The sequence below is a fragment of the Erithacus rubecula genome (genome assembly GCF_903797595.1).
Source record: "Erithacus rubecula genome assembly, chromosome: 3".
Lineage (NCBI taxonomy): Eukaryota > Metazoa > Chordata > Aves > Passeriformes > Muscicapidae > Erithacus > Erithacus rubecula.
The window spans coordinates 62,068,316-62,085,768 of NC_136689.1; the positions used below are offsets into that span (position 1 = coordinate 62,068,316).

Genomic DNA, 17,453 nt, shown 5'->3' on the forward strand with positions numbered 1-17,453 from the left:
TGATTAGCAGACATTCCTGGGTGAGTGCTGAGGAACACTGAAACTTCTCTTTTCCTCTTAATGAAAAAGTAGTGAAGGGAACATTTTGGACTCTACTTTAATTGCTTCAGCAGTGAGGTGAAAGCAAATTTTCTTGCAGTTTACCCAGTATGAGCAATACAAGAACTAAGTCCTTAAAAAAAAAAAAAAAGGGTTGGGTTGAACTTGACAAATGAGGATGTGGTACTTTCTGGCCATAAATTAGAACTTTCCAACTCTTTGACAGAAAAGCACGAGGTACTGCTCTGGAAGGCTGAGAGCAGACAAGGCCACTAACATGGCTATTCCTGAAACCAGAGCTGCAGTACTATGGCATTCATGTCATCAGTTTCTCACTAAGGACTAAGGGGTTGAAGTGTGTTTGAATGAGCTCTTCACTGCATTTCTATCCATGTATCCACTTTTCTTTTCTACTAACCTACTTCTGCTAAGAGATGTGCAGTGTTCTGTGAGGCTGATGTCTGGCATACAGCTTGTCGACTGCCAGTTTAATCCCTTGTAATAATAACTGGCGAGGGTTTAGTGGCTGTCTTTCACCAGCATCCTCATATTTGTTTCTTTCTTTCTTTTCCCAATTATTTAACTGCAGGTCAGATGCAACCTGATGTAATTTGGTTTAATTTCTTTGCTTTTAGCAGTGCTTCACCAGTTTAGACTTCTTTGTGGCAGACTTCTTGTTTCACATACAAAATACAAGCAAGTAATGAGTTACGTGTTTTATCAGTTCAGGCTATGTGTATATGGCTCAGCAGATAGGTCCAAGCACTGGTTTTCCCATTGGGTACTATGGTGGAGTGGGTGTACAACATTTTAAAGATGCACAGGAGTGTGCTTAGCAGGCAATCATTCAGCTATCATGCCACACAGAACATCAATGGGATTTTACAGATTTGTTAAATGTCTGTTCCTTAGTTGCCTGTGAACAAGATGGGTAAGTAGGAGACTCAGGTACTTCATACTCCAATTTCTAAACTTTAGCTAGTCTGCAAATACAAATTTATTGCTTCCCTGACACAACTGCCTTGCTTGTTGTCAAGATTAGGAATCATTGTTCTAACCCTGAGTGTGTCACATGTTGGGTGTGAGAGCTTTGTGATTTTGCAGGTTCAGCCTCTGGCATCAGCGCTCCCTCCATTACAGCTTCCTAGGACGACTTCAGCTCACACCAGGCACCAGCCTCATTCTAACTGTTCTAGTACTGGCCACCACTGTCCAGTATAGGACTCGTGACTTGATATCCATAAACTCTTTCCATTGGGGTTTTTCCTAACATACCTTTTCCTTATGTTCCCCTACCAACATGACATGCATTGTAATTTTTCGTATTCAACCTTCTGGCTTCACTCATCACTCACCCTGGCTTCCCCTGACATGCCTATTATTTTCCTAGAGATAGGCAATGTGTCTTAAATCTACAGTTCCACAAGCTTTTTGTTAAATTTTGTTTGCTGGATCGCTGAAATTCTATGTCACTTCTTCCACTCTCCTTTAAGGAGAAAAATATTCCCATCAGAAACTACATCTGGTGGTTGACATTTGGTGATTTAATTGGGAATAAGGACATTTTCATAGTTGAAGATCATGTGGCTTAGAGCTCAGATACTGTAACAAAAGGGACTTTGGAGTACGGCAATATTAATAGGTTTCAGGGGGGAAAAAGAATCCTACAATTAAATCTGTTATAATGGAAGCACTATCAGGAGAGAGGTAGTGGAAGCTCCCTCAGTTAGGAAATCTTTAGCAGAAATTCATAATTCAAGAACTTATCCTAGATAAAGATTGTAGATCAGCAAGAAAAGAGAGAAGATGATGAGGTTTCTAAGTTTCTCTCGTGATCTGTTGGAACATGAGTGTACCACCTACTTTATGCTTCCCTAGACAAAGTCAAACTATCACCCATGTAGCACACACTGAGCAGAGCAGAGGTTAGACATTCTGCTCTTCTCTGTAATGGGCAGTGGTTGGTGGAAGTACACAGATTAGCAGACAAAGCCGTGCCTAATGTTATTAGCCGAATGCTTTCACGGAGCTATGGCATTATGGAACTTCAGCAGAAATGTCTCACTGACCAAAGTGATGGTCTTACTAGGTTAACAGAGAAAGAATTACTTTTATTTTCAGCCCTGCATAACAAATCATGGCCCCAGGCATTCTAATAATAGTGTCAGCAAATAAAATGGATGTGTAAGTATATGTACATGTATATGTATATGTATATGTATATGTATATGTATATGTATATGTATATGTATATGTATATGTATATAGAAATTCCAGCCACATTTAATTGATGGTGCAGTGAATGTTCTGAAGACCACTATTATTTACTGAAATAAAGCACTAGCAAGAATGACTGGTGTGCAATATAATCACGGGTCTTTGTTGTTTCCAGAAACCTAATGAATGAACACACAACATCCATTGGTTTCCAACATGACAGGCATATGGTGTTCATAAATAAATAAAAAGCATGATATTACAGTTACGCTGATACCACTGAGTGGCAACATTTGGTAAACTGGAAAGCTGTCTATCCTATCTTACCTCTACAGCAAAAACACAAAATCTCTGAGTAAAACCAATTAATTGTGACTGACAGCTTTTGGGGTTTCCTCCCATTAAGTCGTGTTACTAGGTTCCAAATGAAATGCTAGGTCACTTTCTCATTTATAGCTTCAGATATATATTTTAAAACCATTAAAATTACATAGAAGGTAATTGTCAGCCACAATACCTTCAGCAACAATACCTCCATACCTAGGAGAGATTCCCAGTGATACAGAAGACTGCATTATATTCTACTTTGATTTAAAACTGAGATCTTGAAAAGGTCAAATTAGCTGCCTACAGGACCAATAATGCTTTTTTACAGTGATCTGCTGTTTGTGGTACTTACCAAAACATGGGTGACCCTGGTTCAATTTCCAAATTTGCATATATTTAGGAACCTCAGTTTCACATCTCTCCCAGATGTGATGTCTCCTAGACACTCCTCTTTCCTCATTTTCTCACTTCTTGCCCAAACTGTCACACTTTCACCAGTGGCATCACTCCTGCAAAATTTGCAGCATACAGGAATACATTTCTTTCTGCTACACTTGCATTTTGAAGCCACAACCATATCTCTAGCAGTAAGTCATCAGCTGACCCATCTCAAAACAGCAAAATACACCAAAATGCATATTATCTCGAGCAACTGGAAAAATTACACTGGTGAAGTTGTCCACGGACTTCCCTTCAGCACAATGAATGCTGTACAGTCTATGCCTTAAAATCTTAAAATCCATTAGTCTGACTGCAAACTTAGCCAGACATCCAGCATGGCCAGGTAAATACTGTCCCATTAACTCAAGCTAACTCCAGGCTCATCCTCATCTGAATTCATCCACATTCATCAGTTTTCTGTGGTACCTACAGGTTCTGTAGATAAACCTTGCTCTTCAAACTTTGCAGAAACCTAGCCCTAGCACAAAGACACAAGGCTCAATCAGTCCAGAACATTTTTACAATGGGTGAATCTAAAAGAACTCCCTTCCTAGGCTATTTGTGGTAACCTCCTTTGGGTTAAGACTAGCCCAAAATCTGGAGTTAACATATGGTACAGGAAAGAAGCATATAATATATTCCTGATCACTAAAGTGTTCAAATGGTCTGTAATTAATTTTGATATGATAGGGGTCACCCTTCTCTTTGAGTAAACCTAAAGTGATGATGAAAACTGAGATATGGTTGGAAAATATTTGTATTTCTGAGGGCTGCTGAAGGAGTAGCTAGCCTGGTGCTACTAGAATCACATCAGCTACAGTTCAGTCATAAAATCATGCATCCAAGAGCTGGAGGCCTGTGTTTGTTTTTCACAGGTTATGCCATGCAAAAATTGACAGTGGACTGAATTGACTAGAGAAAGTTGCAAATTATGAGGTATCATTTCTCTGAGATTTAGGATTCTTAGGAATCCTAAGGCTGGAAAATCATACCCAGATTCTGTCAGGACCACCAAAGCACAAAAAGGTTGAATGGATGTAAGGTAAAACTGAGTTTTGAGGAGTAATCCTCAATAGTAGGGATTGTTTTCCCATGATAGTGTTAGTAACACAGTTCAGTTATAGGAATGAATGGGCTAGAGAATTGTATTTATTCCTGAATGTTACTGGGATTGCCATCTTAAATTGAGGGTACTAATACAGTAGTAGGACTGTCGTAGCATAGCTTACAGAATATATTTTGATTAATGGCCAGCCTTTAACACTTGAGGTCACTTTTGATTTTACAGAAGAGTTTATTTTAGACTTCAGAGTAGGTTGAAAACTGTACTGCAGATACCTTGAATCAGCAGTATGAACAGAGGCCGCACAATGAACCCTATCTAAATACAGTAAGTTTGTCTTTTGTTGAGACATAGATGTGGAAAGTTAGGAGTATTTTTCTGCATCCTGGAAGACCTGCTGCTAGACCAAAAAGCTAGATTTTGGGTTTGGGTCTGTCAAAGTCATCAGTCTTCTACTTAGGCTGAAAAAGGTGAACTCCTAAATATATCTGCAAGTATGCAAATCTGCAAATGATGCTTTTCTGGTCTTAATGGCCTTAATACAGGAGCTTGTGTAATGACTGGAAAGCCAGCTAATTCACCCTTTGTGCACGCACCACAAGACACACACTCAGGAGTGCTGGGCACAGCATGAGAAAGGAAATATGATGGGGACTACATCTGGTTTTAGGTGACATTCATCTTCCAGATCCACAGGGTCTAAGAAGTTAAATGCACTACTGAGTGGGCTGTGTGCTGCAGGGCTCCATTGAGCACTGACACCCCTAGCTGGGCTACTATTTAAGTTCAGGTCACTGGCTAGAGTTTAAAGTTACGATTAGCCCTTGGAACAGAAGTGGCTGGAGTGTCAGGTTTAACACAATGTTCCAGACCAACAGGAGAGTCAAGCTGGAAGACATGTTAGAGTTAGCTGACCTAACTGAATTCAGGTCAAGGTTAATGGCTTGTCATAATTTCAGCTGAAAAGCAACATTCATGCTTATCCTGCTGGTGTTGCTAGATTTCACTTGAGTTAGTCTTAACATGTTAAACCAAATCTAATCTAGAGAGTCTGAAGGATCAAGAAGGGTTCAGTGACAGCATGGCTTCGGACTGTATACACCATTAGAACTAGAAAAACTATGGATGAAAAAATCAAATAGAGTTGATGTTAGATATGGGCAAACACAGGGCCTGAGTTTAGGGCTAAACTAATAATGGTTAATGTTTGGTACCAGTGGGGCTGAAGAATTTTGCCTACGTCCATCCTGCAAATTATGCATTGCTCTTTTTTCTGAGAAAGAGACTTCATAGGGAAAAGCCTAGCAGACAGAGGAAGAAGGTGATAGAGGAAAAAGACGGTACTTATCAAGACACAGTACTTATCAAGACTTTGGGATCACAAGAGAAGTGTTTAGAAGTCTGTACACATGTGCACATCTGTTTTTCCCAATTCTTAACCTTCCTCCCATCCATCCAGTCTCCCTGTGAGTCTCCCTTCCCCCCAACTCCCACAGTCCCCTGTCTCTTCACATCACATAGACATTCCTTTCTTTATATTTCTCTTCATCCTTCCCAGTCCCAGCACTGGACAGAGGCAGCAAGAGAAGAGAAAAACAAGGGAAACAGCTTTACCATTTTTTTTTCTCATCTTGTGACCAAACGAACAGCAAGAACCACAACCACCAGCACCACCACAATAAAAATGGATGTGTTGCAGCACCGTAGTTTTGCTAGCCTGGAGAGAGCAGTAAGTGAAGGTTGAAGAGGTTTGACCACAAGCCTCGGGGAGGGATCGAAGCATTCGAGGACCGCTAGCAACCAGTGAGCCGGCTGTGCCCGCGGGCTGTCTGGCCGGCCGGGCGCCGCTGACCCCACCGGACCGTGTCTCCTGGCACTCGCTGTTCGCAGCCAACCTGCCTCGAAGGGCACCGGGGCTCCCCGAGGGGCACCTCTGAGGCCGCCCCTTTGCCCGGCGGCGCCGAGGCGCGGCTGCCGCCGCTCGGGGGGCATCCAGCTGTTGCCAACAGCTGTGTGTCAGCCCCGGCTGCGCCGCGGCCGAGCGCGGGGTCCGCCCCGCCGCCGTCCCCGCCCCTGCGAGGAGGAGGAGGAGGAGGAACCGAGAGTGCCCGACCCGGTGGCTTTTAGGGGGGAGGCCACTCAGTTGTTACAGCCCAGGCCCTGCACTCCTCTTGCAGCTGCTGTTTCTGCCTGTTTCCAGCGCTACGGCCGCCAGGCTGGCTGCTGCCCGGCCTCCCCTCCTCCTTTTGCCGGTACCTACCTCAAAACCGCCCGAGGCTGCGAGGCTCCGCTCTTGAAGGAGGAGGAAGCTGGGTCTGCAAAGGCAGAAGGGAATTGCATTGTAGCTGGGTGGCGGGGGGAAAACGGGGGGCGGGGGAAGAGAGGAGAAAAAAAAATAAAAAGGAAAAAAAAGACCGGGGCTGAGTCTGGAAGCGGGTCTCGCCGCCCAGGACCCGCACGCCCCGGCGGCCACGCGTGGGTGCAGATCGCGGCGCGGCGCGCAGGGCCGGGCGGAAGATGCACACGACGCAGAAGGACACCACTTACACCAAGATATTCGTCGGGGGCTTGCCCTACCACACCACCGACTCCAGCCTGCGCAAGTACTTCGAGGTCTTCGGGGACATCGAGGAGGCGGTGGTCATCACCGACCGGCAGACGGGCAAGTCCCGGGGATACGGCTTTGTAAGTACCGGGGCGCGGGGCAGGGCGGCGGGCGGCTGCGGGGGGCACAGCGGGGAAACTTCCGCGGGGGCCGGGAGGGGCTGCCGGGCGTCCGGCTTTTTGCTTTTCTCTCTTCTTTTTTTCTTTTTTCTCTCCCTGCTGGGGAGTTTGGATAGAGCCAGGGGCGGGGGATTACTGAAAAAGGAGATTGAGGGGGGGAATTGCCCAATTGCTCGCACACCGCCGGCGCGCCTGTTGCTCGCTGATACGGCCGCTGCGGGGTTATCTGCCGGCGGCCGAGCTCGGCCCGCGCCCTCCGCCCTGCGCTGCGCCCGCCGCGGCTCCCGGCGCCCCGCTCCTCTCGGCGGGCCGGGGCCGGGGCCGGGGTCCGGCCGGGGCCCCTCGGCACTGCCCGCGGGTACGGCCGGCTCGCTGCTATGGGCGACAGGCTTCCCCTTCCCCGCGGAAAGGGATCTAATGCGCGGCATCGCCCCTTAAGGTCACCATGGCTGACAGAGCTGCTGCTGAAAGGGCTTGTAAGGACCCCAACCCCATCATCGATGGCAGGAAAGCCAACGTGAACCTGGCGTACCTGGGTGCCAAGCCGCGGATAATGCAGCCAGGTGAGGAACTAGCCCCGAATGGCTTTTCTCTCCATACCTCAGGTTTCTGAAGAAACTAAAACTTCAAAAAAAGGTAGTGCTGCCCTCCACCTTCCTGAAGTACGCACACAGTTGGGCGTGCTTTGGTTTTGATTTTTAAATGCAGCATTCAGTAACTTTTTGGCTATTTTGCACATGTGCCTTATTTAAAAAACAAAAGTGATCAGAGATAAATTATCTGGAGTTCTCTAGGAAGACTTCCACAGCTCAAACACTCCATTGGTTATTCCTGCTGCTGGGAATGTGGTGGCGCTGACCATTTACAGTATCGTTGCAGGGTAAGATTGGCCTAGGAGTGAATCGCTTCCAATGTGTGCGGTCTTATTAATACAAACAATATCTTAATGCAAACTTCTCAAGCAGATGGGAGCTATTATGCAGATTTTAAAATGGAATGGCTTTTCCTAAGACCACATCTGAGACAGTCTGATGTCCTAGCCACTTCTCAGACTGCAGCTTGGCAGCAAGAGTGAGAGGAGCGTGGAGTGTGTGCACATTTGTGCTCTAGAGGAGGCCATTCTGAATTCCCCCGTGTTTAGCCTGATGGACACTTGTAATTAAGTGCCCGCCAAGGAAAGACAGGGTTTATGCTAGGGTGTTGGGAGAACACAAGTTGGGATTTGACCCCCTGTGCTAAGTCCTTATGAGTAGGGGTGACTTAAAATTTAAGTCTGGAGAAATTACACAAATACACTGATGAATGGAAAGTACCATCTAATTATTCACATGCTACAGTTAGGGATCCAAATGGAGCACCAGGTAAAATGTGAATGAAAACCCTGGACTTGTTTAGAAAAAGTAATTTTCCTAAAGATCTGTAGGAAAGCGTGTGCTTTACTTGTTTAAGTTCTGTGTGTGTGTGTGTGTATGTATGTATGGACTGACAAATTTTGCTTTCTAATTTTTGGTTCTACAGCCTTTCAGATGTTGTTACTGCAGGCTATTAGTGAAGGCTCTTATTCTGCATTTTGTGTATGTGTATAGCATAAATAAGTGCCAAAAAAGCACCCATACAGAGAATGTGATGTGTTTTTGTTGGTAGGTTTTGCCTTTGGTGTCCAGCAGCTTCATCCAGCTCTCATACAGAGGCCTTTCGGGTAAGTCTCAATGGGACCTCAAACAGGGGAGGAAAAAAATCTTTTTAAAAAAAAAAAAAAAGGAAAGAAAAAGTATGATCATTGAAGGCCTCTTGCAGTAGCATCCTTAAAGCTGGCCAGAAATGCAGAAGCTCTCAGATTTATAAATGTATACCCATAAATGCGCTCACCTTGTCGGTCATGTTCTGAATGCCACAGCTGAGTCAAGTTGTGTGGGACGTGGCCCTTCCGACTAAGCGGTCCAGTCCCACATGACCCTGTGATAAAACAAGGAGGTATGACTTGATGCAAGATTGCTGTGCCCCATTTCTCTTTTTTTCAGCTTGACTCAATGTTATTTATCTCTTTCTAATCTGACAGGGATCGTTTACAGTTAAGATAACTGATCAGAAGGATATGATGATAAGAGGTGGAATAGTTCTGTTTGGAATTAAACTCTGTAACCAGTAGACTCAAACACAAACAAGCTAAAATGGTGATTAACGATGCATGTATGTTTTTTTCATATAGTCAATAGACCTCCGTGTGCTTTTTTTTTTTATTTATTACAGTAATGAAGTGGTGTTGATAGCTAAACTGTGTGCTTTTATTTAATTGAAAGAGCTGTAGTGAAAGTTTTTTTGGGGGGGTCTTTTTAATTTTGGTTTTGTTGTTGAGGAGTGACTTTGCCATGGGGAGCAAAGGGCCTTTTTTTTTTCCTTGCTTTCAAGCTATAGCCTGTGACTTTTTTAACCACATTTTGTAGTGAGTGCTAAATTGTGTGACTTCTTGATTTTTAAGTAAATCAACATACTGCTTGCATGTTCATGATTTTTGGGGGGTTTGTTCTTGGGAAGGGTGTGGAGCTCCTTATTAACGATGTACGTCCATTTGGGCTTTCTAATTTGAGGGGATTTTTTCTTCACTCTGTCTTTAATATGTAGTGCATTTCTCCTGAATTTGAGTATAAACTATTCGTAAGTGGATCTAACTCTTGCTTTTTATAGGCATATCATTAGGAGGTGAAGTCAGCTTTAAGCTTTCCATAGTGCCACTTCACTAATGCACACTGACTGAGAAACTCATTGCAAAATAGTGCATTTTGCTAATTAATGCATAAGCTAACAGTAAAGTAGGGAAAATGTGTCACAAATGTATTTTGTTAATTTGATTAGAATAGCTTTAGAATATCATACTTATCTGTTATTAAGCAACAATAGGTTCTCGGTAATTTGATTTGTCAGAATGGAAAGAAACAGTTCATATACTGAAAGCCACAGGAAAAAGTTTTTCCTAGAAACTTCATGTAATTTTAAAAGAGCGTGTTGATCTTCTGTGAGTGGAGAGGCTGTACAGAACTTAAAAGTCTTTTTTTTTTAACCTAGCCCTTTTTTTTTCCCTTATTATGATTATCTGCTACTGTATTTTGCTTGCTTCTTTGAAGTGTGAGATGACAGTGTGTATGCAGTGATCAGTTTATGATGCCTACACTAAGGAGGCAGGAGGCAGAACACCTCATCTCCAGAGCTGTTAAAACACTTGTTGAAAAGGGAACTACTGAATTGTGCAGGGATCAGCTGTGGAGAGACTGAGTATTTGCTGAGCCCAACAGAAAAGGAAGACCTGTGGAAGTCCCTTGCTTAAAGGACTGTGCAAAAGTGGGAGGAGTCTCTCTTGCTTTCCTTACCCAAAGCCAACAATAGATGACATAAACCATGTTTAGGTCAGGGAAATCCTTCCAGCAAGCTGAATAAGGTTGGATTTCTAAGACATGGCAGATAAATCTGAAGGAATGTTGGTCGGCAGAGTCATGCATATATGAAATTGGCAATTTTTCATCCTTGGCTGTTGCATTTCTTTTACTATGTGCAAACAACAGCGATTACTAATCCTTCCTTCTCCTCAAAATTTCCAGTGACCTGCAACTTTATCTAAAGTATGTAGTTCACATTAAGGATGTGAATTCATTAGGATGAATGAACATCTTAATTCACTTCATTGGCAGTAAGAGGGGACGTTTCTGTAGTTACTTGAATCTCCTGCTGTTGAAGAGTTCCCTTTTAGCTGTGTGGATTGCACTGAGGTGCATGGTCACCCTAGAGCTTTAGTTCTTCCTGTGCAATTGCCCTTTGGAAGTGTGCTTGCCTGATAGGCAGTGTGAAACAGGCTGTAGGGGTGGTTCACTACCAATACTGAGCTAATCCATACACAAAAGCTTCAAATGTTTCGTAGTTGAGTTTTGGGTTTTTTTCCTAACAGTGCAAATTAGTGAGGTGCTGCTATATTTTGGTACAGCCAGGTGTGTTTTAGAATCACAGAATCATAGAATGGCCTGGGTTGGAAGGGACCTTAAAAATCATGTTGTTCCAACCCCTGCCATGGGCGAGGATACCTTTCCCTAGATCATGTTGCTCAGAGCTCCATCCAGCCTGGCCTTGAACACTTTCAGAGATGGGGCATCCACAACATAAGGTTTCACATCTGTCAAATAATAAACTTAAAATAATTTGATTATGTTACATTACTTTTACTGAGAAGATGCAGAAGTTCAATATTCTGACTTAAGTACAACACTTGTGGTAGAGGGAGACAGTAACTAGATTAGTTTTGATGCATGATGCATTTAAAATACAGGGAATTTTTTAATTCAGTGCTGCAGAACAACATTCTTTCTTGCTTTTTTCATTCAACATCTATCTAACTGTTGGTATGTTTCATAGAAAGCTGTTTGATCACAGTAATGGTTATTTATACAGCTTTGTTTTCAGGATTTATTAAAATACTATCTCTGAAATCAAGAGGAATTTATAGAGGGAGAAGATGACTTTGCTTCCCCCTTTAACAAGATAGCTTTACTTGTTATGCTAATGTAATTTTTACTTTAATAATAGTGGGAAAATTTGGGATTATTCAGGTGTAGGATGTAACTGCTGTGGAGATTTTTTTTTCTTTATTTTCTGTCTAAAACCTGTACTTTGATCAAGTGAATATATACCCACTGTTTTCAGTAAGACCAGAGTGAAATCCAAAGTTATTAAGCCCATTGTCAAATGGTTAGCTGATACGACATGCTTGGTATGTCCCAAGAATTAGGCAAATCTGCCTTTCTTGAGAGAGAAGGAAAAGCCCCCTCTTGAGTTTGTGATCAAAAGACCTGTATAATACTAGAGTACAGATAGTCTGAAAAGAGGGAATGAAGCTGGAACAGTCAGAAGTTAGCCTACGTCCTCATAGTGGTTATCAGATAAAAGGAAACATAGTAAGGGTCTTGTATGTTTAATGTTTATGTAACCTGTTTGTGTTAAAAGGAGAGCTGTTCATTGGTGAAAATCTGCTCTTTAATTATGCCTACAAAAGCATGCCAAAGCAAAACATTTTGTTTAAAGTTAAATATCTGCTTTTGTGAGAATGTAATGCTGAGAGTTAAAGATGCACTACTGCTGAATTTCTGTATGCCACAGCTCTCTGCATTAGTCTGAAAAGTCTTTTTTTCTTTGAAGTTATTGTTCACTTTATTGTTGCCTATAGGATTATTTTTGAGGTCTTTAGTTAAACATAAATCTTCTGTTACAACAACAAAGAAAATCTTAAGGCACGTGGCAGGGATGTAGGTCATTGAATTGAGTATCTCAAAGCTACATTTATTGCTAAAGTTAAATATGGCTTCTACTTTCCTTTATTGCAAAAGCATAAAACAGTAAATACATACTCCAAAATAAAAACTGCTGCCAGGAAAGAGAGCTTAAATCCTGTGCATTTCTCACACTATCACTCTGAAAAGTAAAGCAGCAGCTTTTATTTAAAATTAAGGATACTAAGGATTTCCAGTGTAACTGGGAATTGCTTTTTCAGCTTTTGACCTGGCAGAGCATGAAAAGCAGTTCTGAATGGCTGAGATCTTCGTGTCCTGGCCTCTGCAGTAGGTAGAAATTTGCTTTGGCCATATAAAGCCATTTTACTTGACTGAAAACAGTTGTAGCATGACAGATGATCAAAAATAGCCCCACTGCAGCTTATGCTGTCAATCATCATGTGTTAAATGGCATGGTGGAGAGGAGCCTGCACAGGGTTTATGTTTATTGTAGGGTAAGATGTGGCAAACAGATAATGTTTCATAACTTCACCACCTGTTAGTTTCTTGGCTTAAATAAACCAAGTTACAAGAGCTTAAGTGGAAGCACATGTATCTTTCTGTCTTGTTCAAGGATATGGTCGAGTGTCCAAGTGTCTTCAAAAAATCTTAGTAACGTCAGTTCAAGACAACACAAGCAGCCTGATAAGTTTGCATACTGTCTCTTCTGTTGGAATTACTCTCTTCCATAAGTGCTGAATGTAAAGATCCCTTTGATGTGGTGTTAAATGGACTCTTTGTGATGCAAAAGAGGCTCTCTGTGACTTTAAATTTGTTTTTATACCTCTTTTCTTAAATTCTTGCATAAAGAAATATGGTATTATGTTCATTAGGATTGTATTTGGTTGGTGACCAATACAAAATGCTTGCTTATGCTCATCCATATGGAGAGCTTAGGTAATGATGTGTATTTAAATGCACAGAGCCAGCTTAAGTATGCTTCAAATGCACTTCTGGCTAATCACTTCATAAATTAGGTGAGTGTTAAAAACCCAACTTACGGTTTTGTTTTATGTTTTCTTTCCCTTCCCAATCCCTCCCTATTTGTCACTCTTTTTGTTTTGTTTCTTTTTTTTCTCCTTCCCACAATCAGAAATGAACTTCATTGACACGTTGGGTTTTTATGATTGTGGTGTTCATGTCTTAAACATGGCAACTGAACATTTCTCTCTGCTAATACTCTATTCAAGCAACTGAGCTCTTTTTTTTCTGAAAAAGAAAATTAAGCTGTTTAAAAGTCTTATCACTTATTTTAAACTATGTTTTGCTATGATTCTAGTTGACAGTGTCCCTTCTGATTGCAAATGTTTCATTTTTGACCACTTAAGTAACTCTTAAAGCTATTTTAAAAATGAAACAAACCCCACCAAACCCTTTCTATGAAATTTTGAATTTGGAGAATAGAGGAACACTTTTTACCACTACAATTTTTATCTGTGCTTGAAGTGTGTTCAAAGATTGGTGCAGTCTTTAGAGGTGTCTGCAAAGGTGAAGAAAGTTCAGTATGAAATAATAGTGAATCTGCACAAGAAGCTTTTCATGCATTTATAGAGATTCACTGTCTGGGAAGGAGTTGCATATATGAAGGACTTCTCTTTGGAAATCCAGATGCAATACAGGGTTATGAATGTAAAATGAGAATTAAATAGAGTATTTTTTAAAAATCTTATTATATGATAAAATCCAACCATGAGATTAACATGTATGTACACTTGTGTGCTAAGACAATGATATGACCAGTTTTTAAAACTAAAGGGCTAAGTAAACAAGCCAAGAAAGCAAATTATGTGACTTGGACAAGATGGGAAATTGTTTACTTATCTATTCAGAATGGTTATTTCTTAAACTGTAAATTTGTGGGTTTTTTGCTTTTGTTAAGCACCAGATCTATTTAGACTTAATCTTATGCCCACCTCCCAAAAAACTCTATGCTGTATGTCTTGCATAGAAATAAACAAGCTGGCACAAAACAGGACATCAGTGACCTGATAATCAAACAGGTTTGACCCTTGTGTCCTTATAAACTTTTACAAAAGTGTGATGCACATGTACTTAGGAGTCACTGTTATGGATTTTAATAGCATCTATGTAGCTTCCCCTCAATGGCCTCTTGTGACGGAGTGAGCTGCACTATCGTTCGTTTGGAAAGTGTGATTCTTGCTGTGTTTACCACACTTGTGAACTCTATTTAAACTCCTTTGTCGCCTGTGTTGGTTTTTTTTCTTATTTTTAATAAGGGTGACTGAGGTTGCAGAGAAATTAATGTGTGCTGAGTCTGCATAGCAACTTAAGTAGGGTTGCCACAATACACTCTTAACACGCCTCTCTGGGAAGTCTTGACATAAAGTCAGGGTTCAACCATTTTGTTGCCTTATTGGCTGTTGTCAAACTCATTATAGTGATGCTGTTAAACTGCTCAGTTACTAATAATAAAAGTATTACAGGAAGTAATTTTACTAAGAGTCAAGTCGTTAAGAGAGAAGAAGGGTAATAAAACGACTTACAGGTGATTTGAAAAACAAGTACTGCTGTTTTCCAAATGGAATAATCAAGCTTAGTCCTTCAGAGTTGTCTTAAAACAGACATCAGTAATGCTGGTCCTTCTAAAGATTTGAATGGCAAGAAAGGCCAAACACCCTGACTTAACTCAGCTACAACGCTGTGCTTTGGAGCGATGCATCTCTTCGGGCCAGTGAACTGATAATTGGTCCATTGAGTCAAGTTATTGTGGCAACCCTATGCACATAACAACAACTAAATTGAGTTTGTTTTAGTTCGGAGTATGGATCTGATGCTTAGGCGCTGACTCGCGTACCAACTCTAACTCCCTCTCCCATCTTTCAACAGGATACCCGCTCACTATGTCTATCCACAGGCTTTTGTGCAGCCTGGAGTGGTAATTCCCCACGTGCAGCCCGCAGCAGCCGCTGCTTCCACCACGCCCTACATCGACTACACCGGAGCGGCGTACGCGCAGTACTCGGCGGCGGCGGCCGCCTATGAGCAGTACCCGTACGCCGCCTCGCCGGCCGCCGCCGCCGGCTACGTGGCGGCCGGGGGCTACGGCTACGCCGTGCAGCAGCCCCTCGCTGCGGCAGCGCCCGGCACGGCCGCGGCGGCTGCGGCGGCTTTCGGCCAGTACCAGCCCCAACAGCTGCAGACAGACCGCATGCAATAGCAGATGGACTCCGAAGGAAGCTCGAGCGCTCTCTTCCTCTTCTCAGCCTTCCAGTATAAGTAGTTAACAGAGACAATCCGTAGTAACTAAGGAGCTTTAAGGAAAGCGATGCTATTGCGAAACTAAAGATTTTTATTCCGCTGTCTTCATACAGTATGCATCCAAATCGTGTTGTTAGAGGGGAAGGGTAGAGCGGCATGTCTAGTTTCAAGTATCAAGCCAGAAGAAAATAGGGGGGAAAATACTGTACTGTCATGAAAGAGTGGCAGGAGTAGCAATGGGACTTCATATTTTCAAACAAACAAAAAACCAAAAAAAAAAGCAAAGATGTACTTTCTACAGTATCAGGGAAGCAAAACTGCCTTTTATAAGTCAGAAAATGGTATCTGAAAAGTTTGAACCAGGGAAAAAACTTGAGTCAGCAATATGTAACCTTTATCAATTTTAAGAGGAAACGAGCTTAAAGCACTGATTGTCCTTTCTAGCTTTCAGAAGTTGTCTTTGTGAGACAGGACCTTGTCACTGTCTCACTGACGGGCACCGAACAACCCAAGGAAGATGGCCGGCTAGTAAGATGGCGGACAGGCACCAAAGTTATTTTCTTCTCTGTCCTCTGGATGAGTGGAACTATGGAGCAAGTGATGTGGAAGTAAGGGGTGCAACAGCTGTAGAGACAATCAATAACACAGACAGTTCTGGACAGAACACATCACTCGTGCTCATGTGATGAGCTTGTCACATCCTAATCCCTCGCCCCATCCCGTTTCACTTTTGGGAAACTTTAACTGCTGGTGTCAGCTATTCTGATTCTAAAATAGGATCAGCCCTTTACTACAACAGCCTTCTCTTTCTATTTATTGCATCTATTCGTAACTTGTGAATAAAGGCAGGAAGAAGCCTAATGAATTAAAACCTTTTAAGAACTGTTTTAAGGGAATTTTCTTTTCTGAAACCATTTGTACAATTTTAGTATCTATTTCAGGATTGTATTTAAAATATTTATTAGCAAACATACAGTACACAAGGCAACTTTTTGTTACCAAGACTGCAGTTCTTGAAGGGTTAATGGTATGTGATTTATACTGTGCCTTAATTGTTATGCTATTTAAAAAGAAATATTTATTTTGAAAGTTTTACTATGCTGCGCTCTAAAGAAAGCGACTTTAGATGTGACACTGTAAAATTATGTATTCATCTCATGGTATAAATTATTTAGTAGGCTTAGATGTAGCATATTAAATATTAACCTAATTAACTAAGGATGTTGACTTGGATTTATTTAAATTCAGTATGTGCACTGTATGAGGGTACTCTTAAATTAACACTTTTTTAGGTTTTTACATAAAATATTGCTAGTTCATTCTTTTTCCCTCTACTAGTTATTCATGTAGACCTCTCAAATACATTAGTGCCGTTTTCTCACTCATCTGTATGTAGACTGACTATTTTTCCCTTTGCTAGAAAATGCTGCTTTACATTGTCCTGTGAAACTACAATACTTGCAATTTTTATCCTTGACCGAAATGGAATTTAATATTTTACACTGTATTGGATTTTTTTATACTTGAACAATTTCATACAAGGGAAGACAGGATAGCATTTTTATGGACTTTATCCAATGTCACTGGATTTATTTGAAGTATTCTGAATACTAGCCAGTGTTACAATGTAGACATGACTTTCCTGTGCATATTATTTATTCAGTATGTATACTGCTTTACAACATTTCAGATCTCTTAATCTATTCACTCGTATTAAAACAATAAAAAAAAAGTTGTCTCATTCTGTCTAGTGTTGTTCTTGCCCAAATTGTCTTAGATCTTTAGTTAAAACTAGAGGGTCAACCTTTTCTATAGTTCTCCAGGTCTGTGGGGTGAATAGCAGCATATACACTGACTTCATATGTACAGATTGATGGGAACTGTATTTCATGAGGAAATTCTGTTGAGGAGATGGAGACGATCCATTCTGAGGTTTATGATAAAGTAATTCAGGATGGAAGGGACTTTGGGAGGTCTGAGGTCTCTTATGTCTTTGTCCAGTCAGGTCCTAAAAGATCCCTATGTAGAGACTGCACAACCCATCTGGGTAATCTATTCCACTACCTAATTATTCCCGTCATGTCATTTTTTTTTTCCTTCTATCAAACCACCAC

At 41.6% G+C, this 17,453-nt stretch overlaps 2 protein-coding genes across 6 annotated transcripts in view; one reads left to right on the forward strand and one right to left on the reverse strand.

Annotated features, from left to right (window-relative positions):
• LOC306799981 (uncharacterized protein) overlaps positions 1-6,427 on the reverse strand; it is a gene marked incomplete at its 5' end in the record, with an annotated part of 60,398 nt that extends 53,971 nt beyond the window's left edge. Inside the window, 2 exons of one of the 4 annotated variants that reach the window (XR_013773728.1) lie at positions 2,343-3,092; positions 6,348-6,402. Coding sequence is in view for 1 of the 4 variants with exons in the window: in XM_079301689.1 (XP_079157815.1) it covers positions 5,881-6,160; positions 6,348-6,427 (360 nt within the window). The other 3 variants (XR_013773729.1, XM_079301689.1, XR_013773727.1) reach the window with 3 other exon arrangements.
• Positions 6,200-17,080, forward strand: RBM24 (RNA binding motif protein 24). Of its 2 annotated transcripts, XM_079301688.1 has the most exons (5): positions 6,458-6,772; positions 7,251-7,374; positions 8,456-8,510; positions 14,069-14,120; positions 14,968-15,268. In XM_079301688.1, exons 1-5 carry the CDS (start codon positions 6,605-6,607, stop codon positions 15,121-15,123), a joined length of 555 nt encoding a protein of 184 aa, XP_079157814.1. In that variant the 5' UTR covers positions 6,458-6,604; the 3' UTR covers positions 15,124-15,268. The 2 variants fall into 2 exon arrangements, with proteins under 2 accessions (XP_079157813.1, XP_079157814.1); XM_079301687.1 differs by lacking the exon at positions 14,069-14,120 and having other exon boundaries at positions 6,200-6,772; positions 14,968-17,080.
• Positions 17,081-17,453: the final 373 nt, after the last annotated feature.

Coding starts and splice junctions, on each gene's coding strand:
- RBM24 (XM_079301687.1), top strand. CDS start 6,605: ATGCACACGACGCAGAAGGACACCACTTACACCAAGATATTCGTCGGG. Junction 6,773..7,250: donor AGTCCCGGGGATACGGCTTT/GTAAGTACCGGG, acceptor TCGCCCCTTAAG/GTCACCATGGCTGACAGAGC. Junction 8,511..14,967: donor CTCATACAGAGGCCTTTCGG/GTAAGTCTCAAT, acceptor ATCTTTCAACAG/GATACCCGCTCACTATGTCT.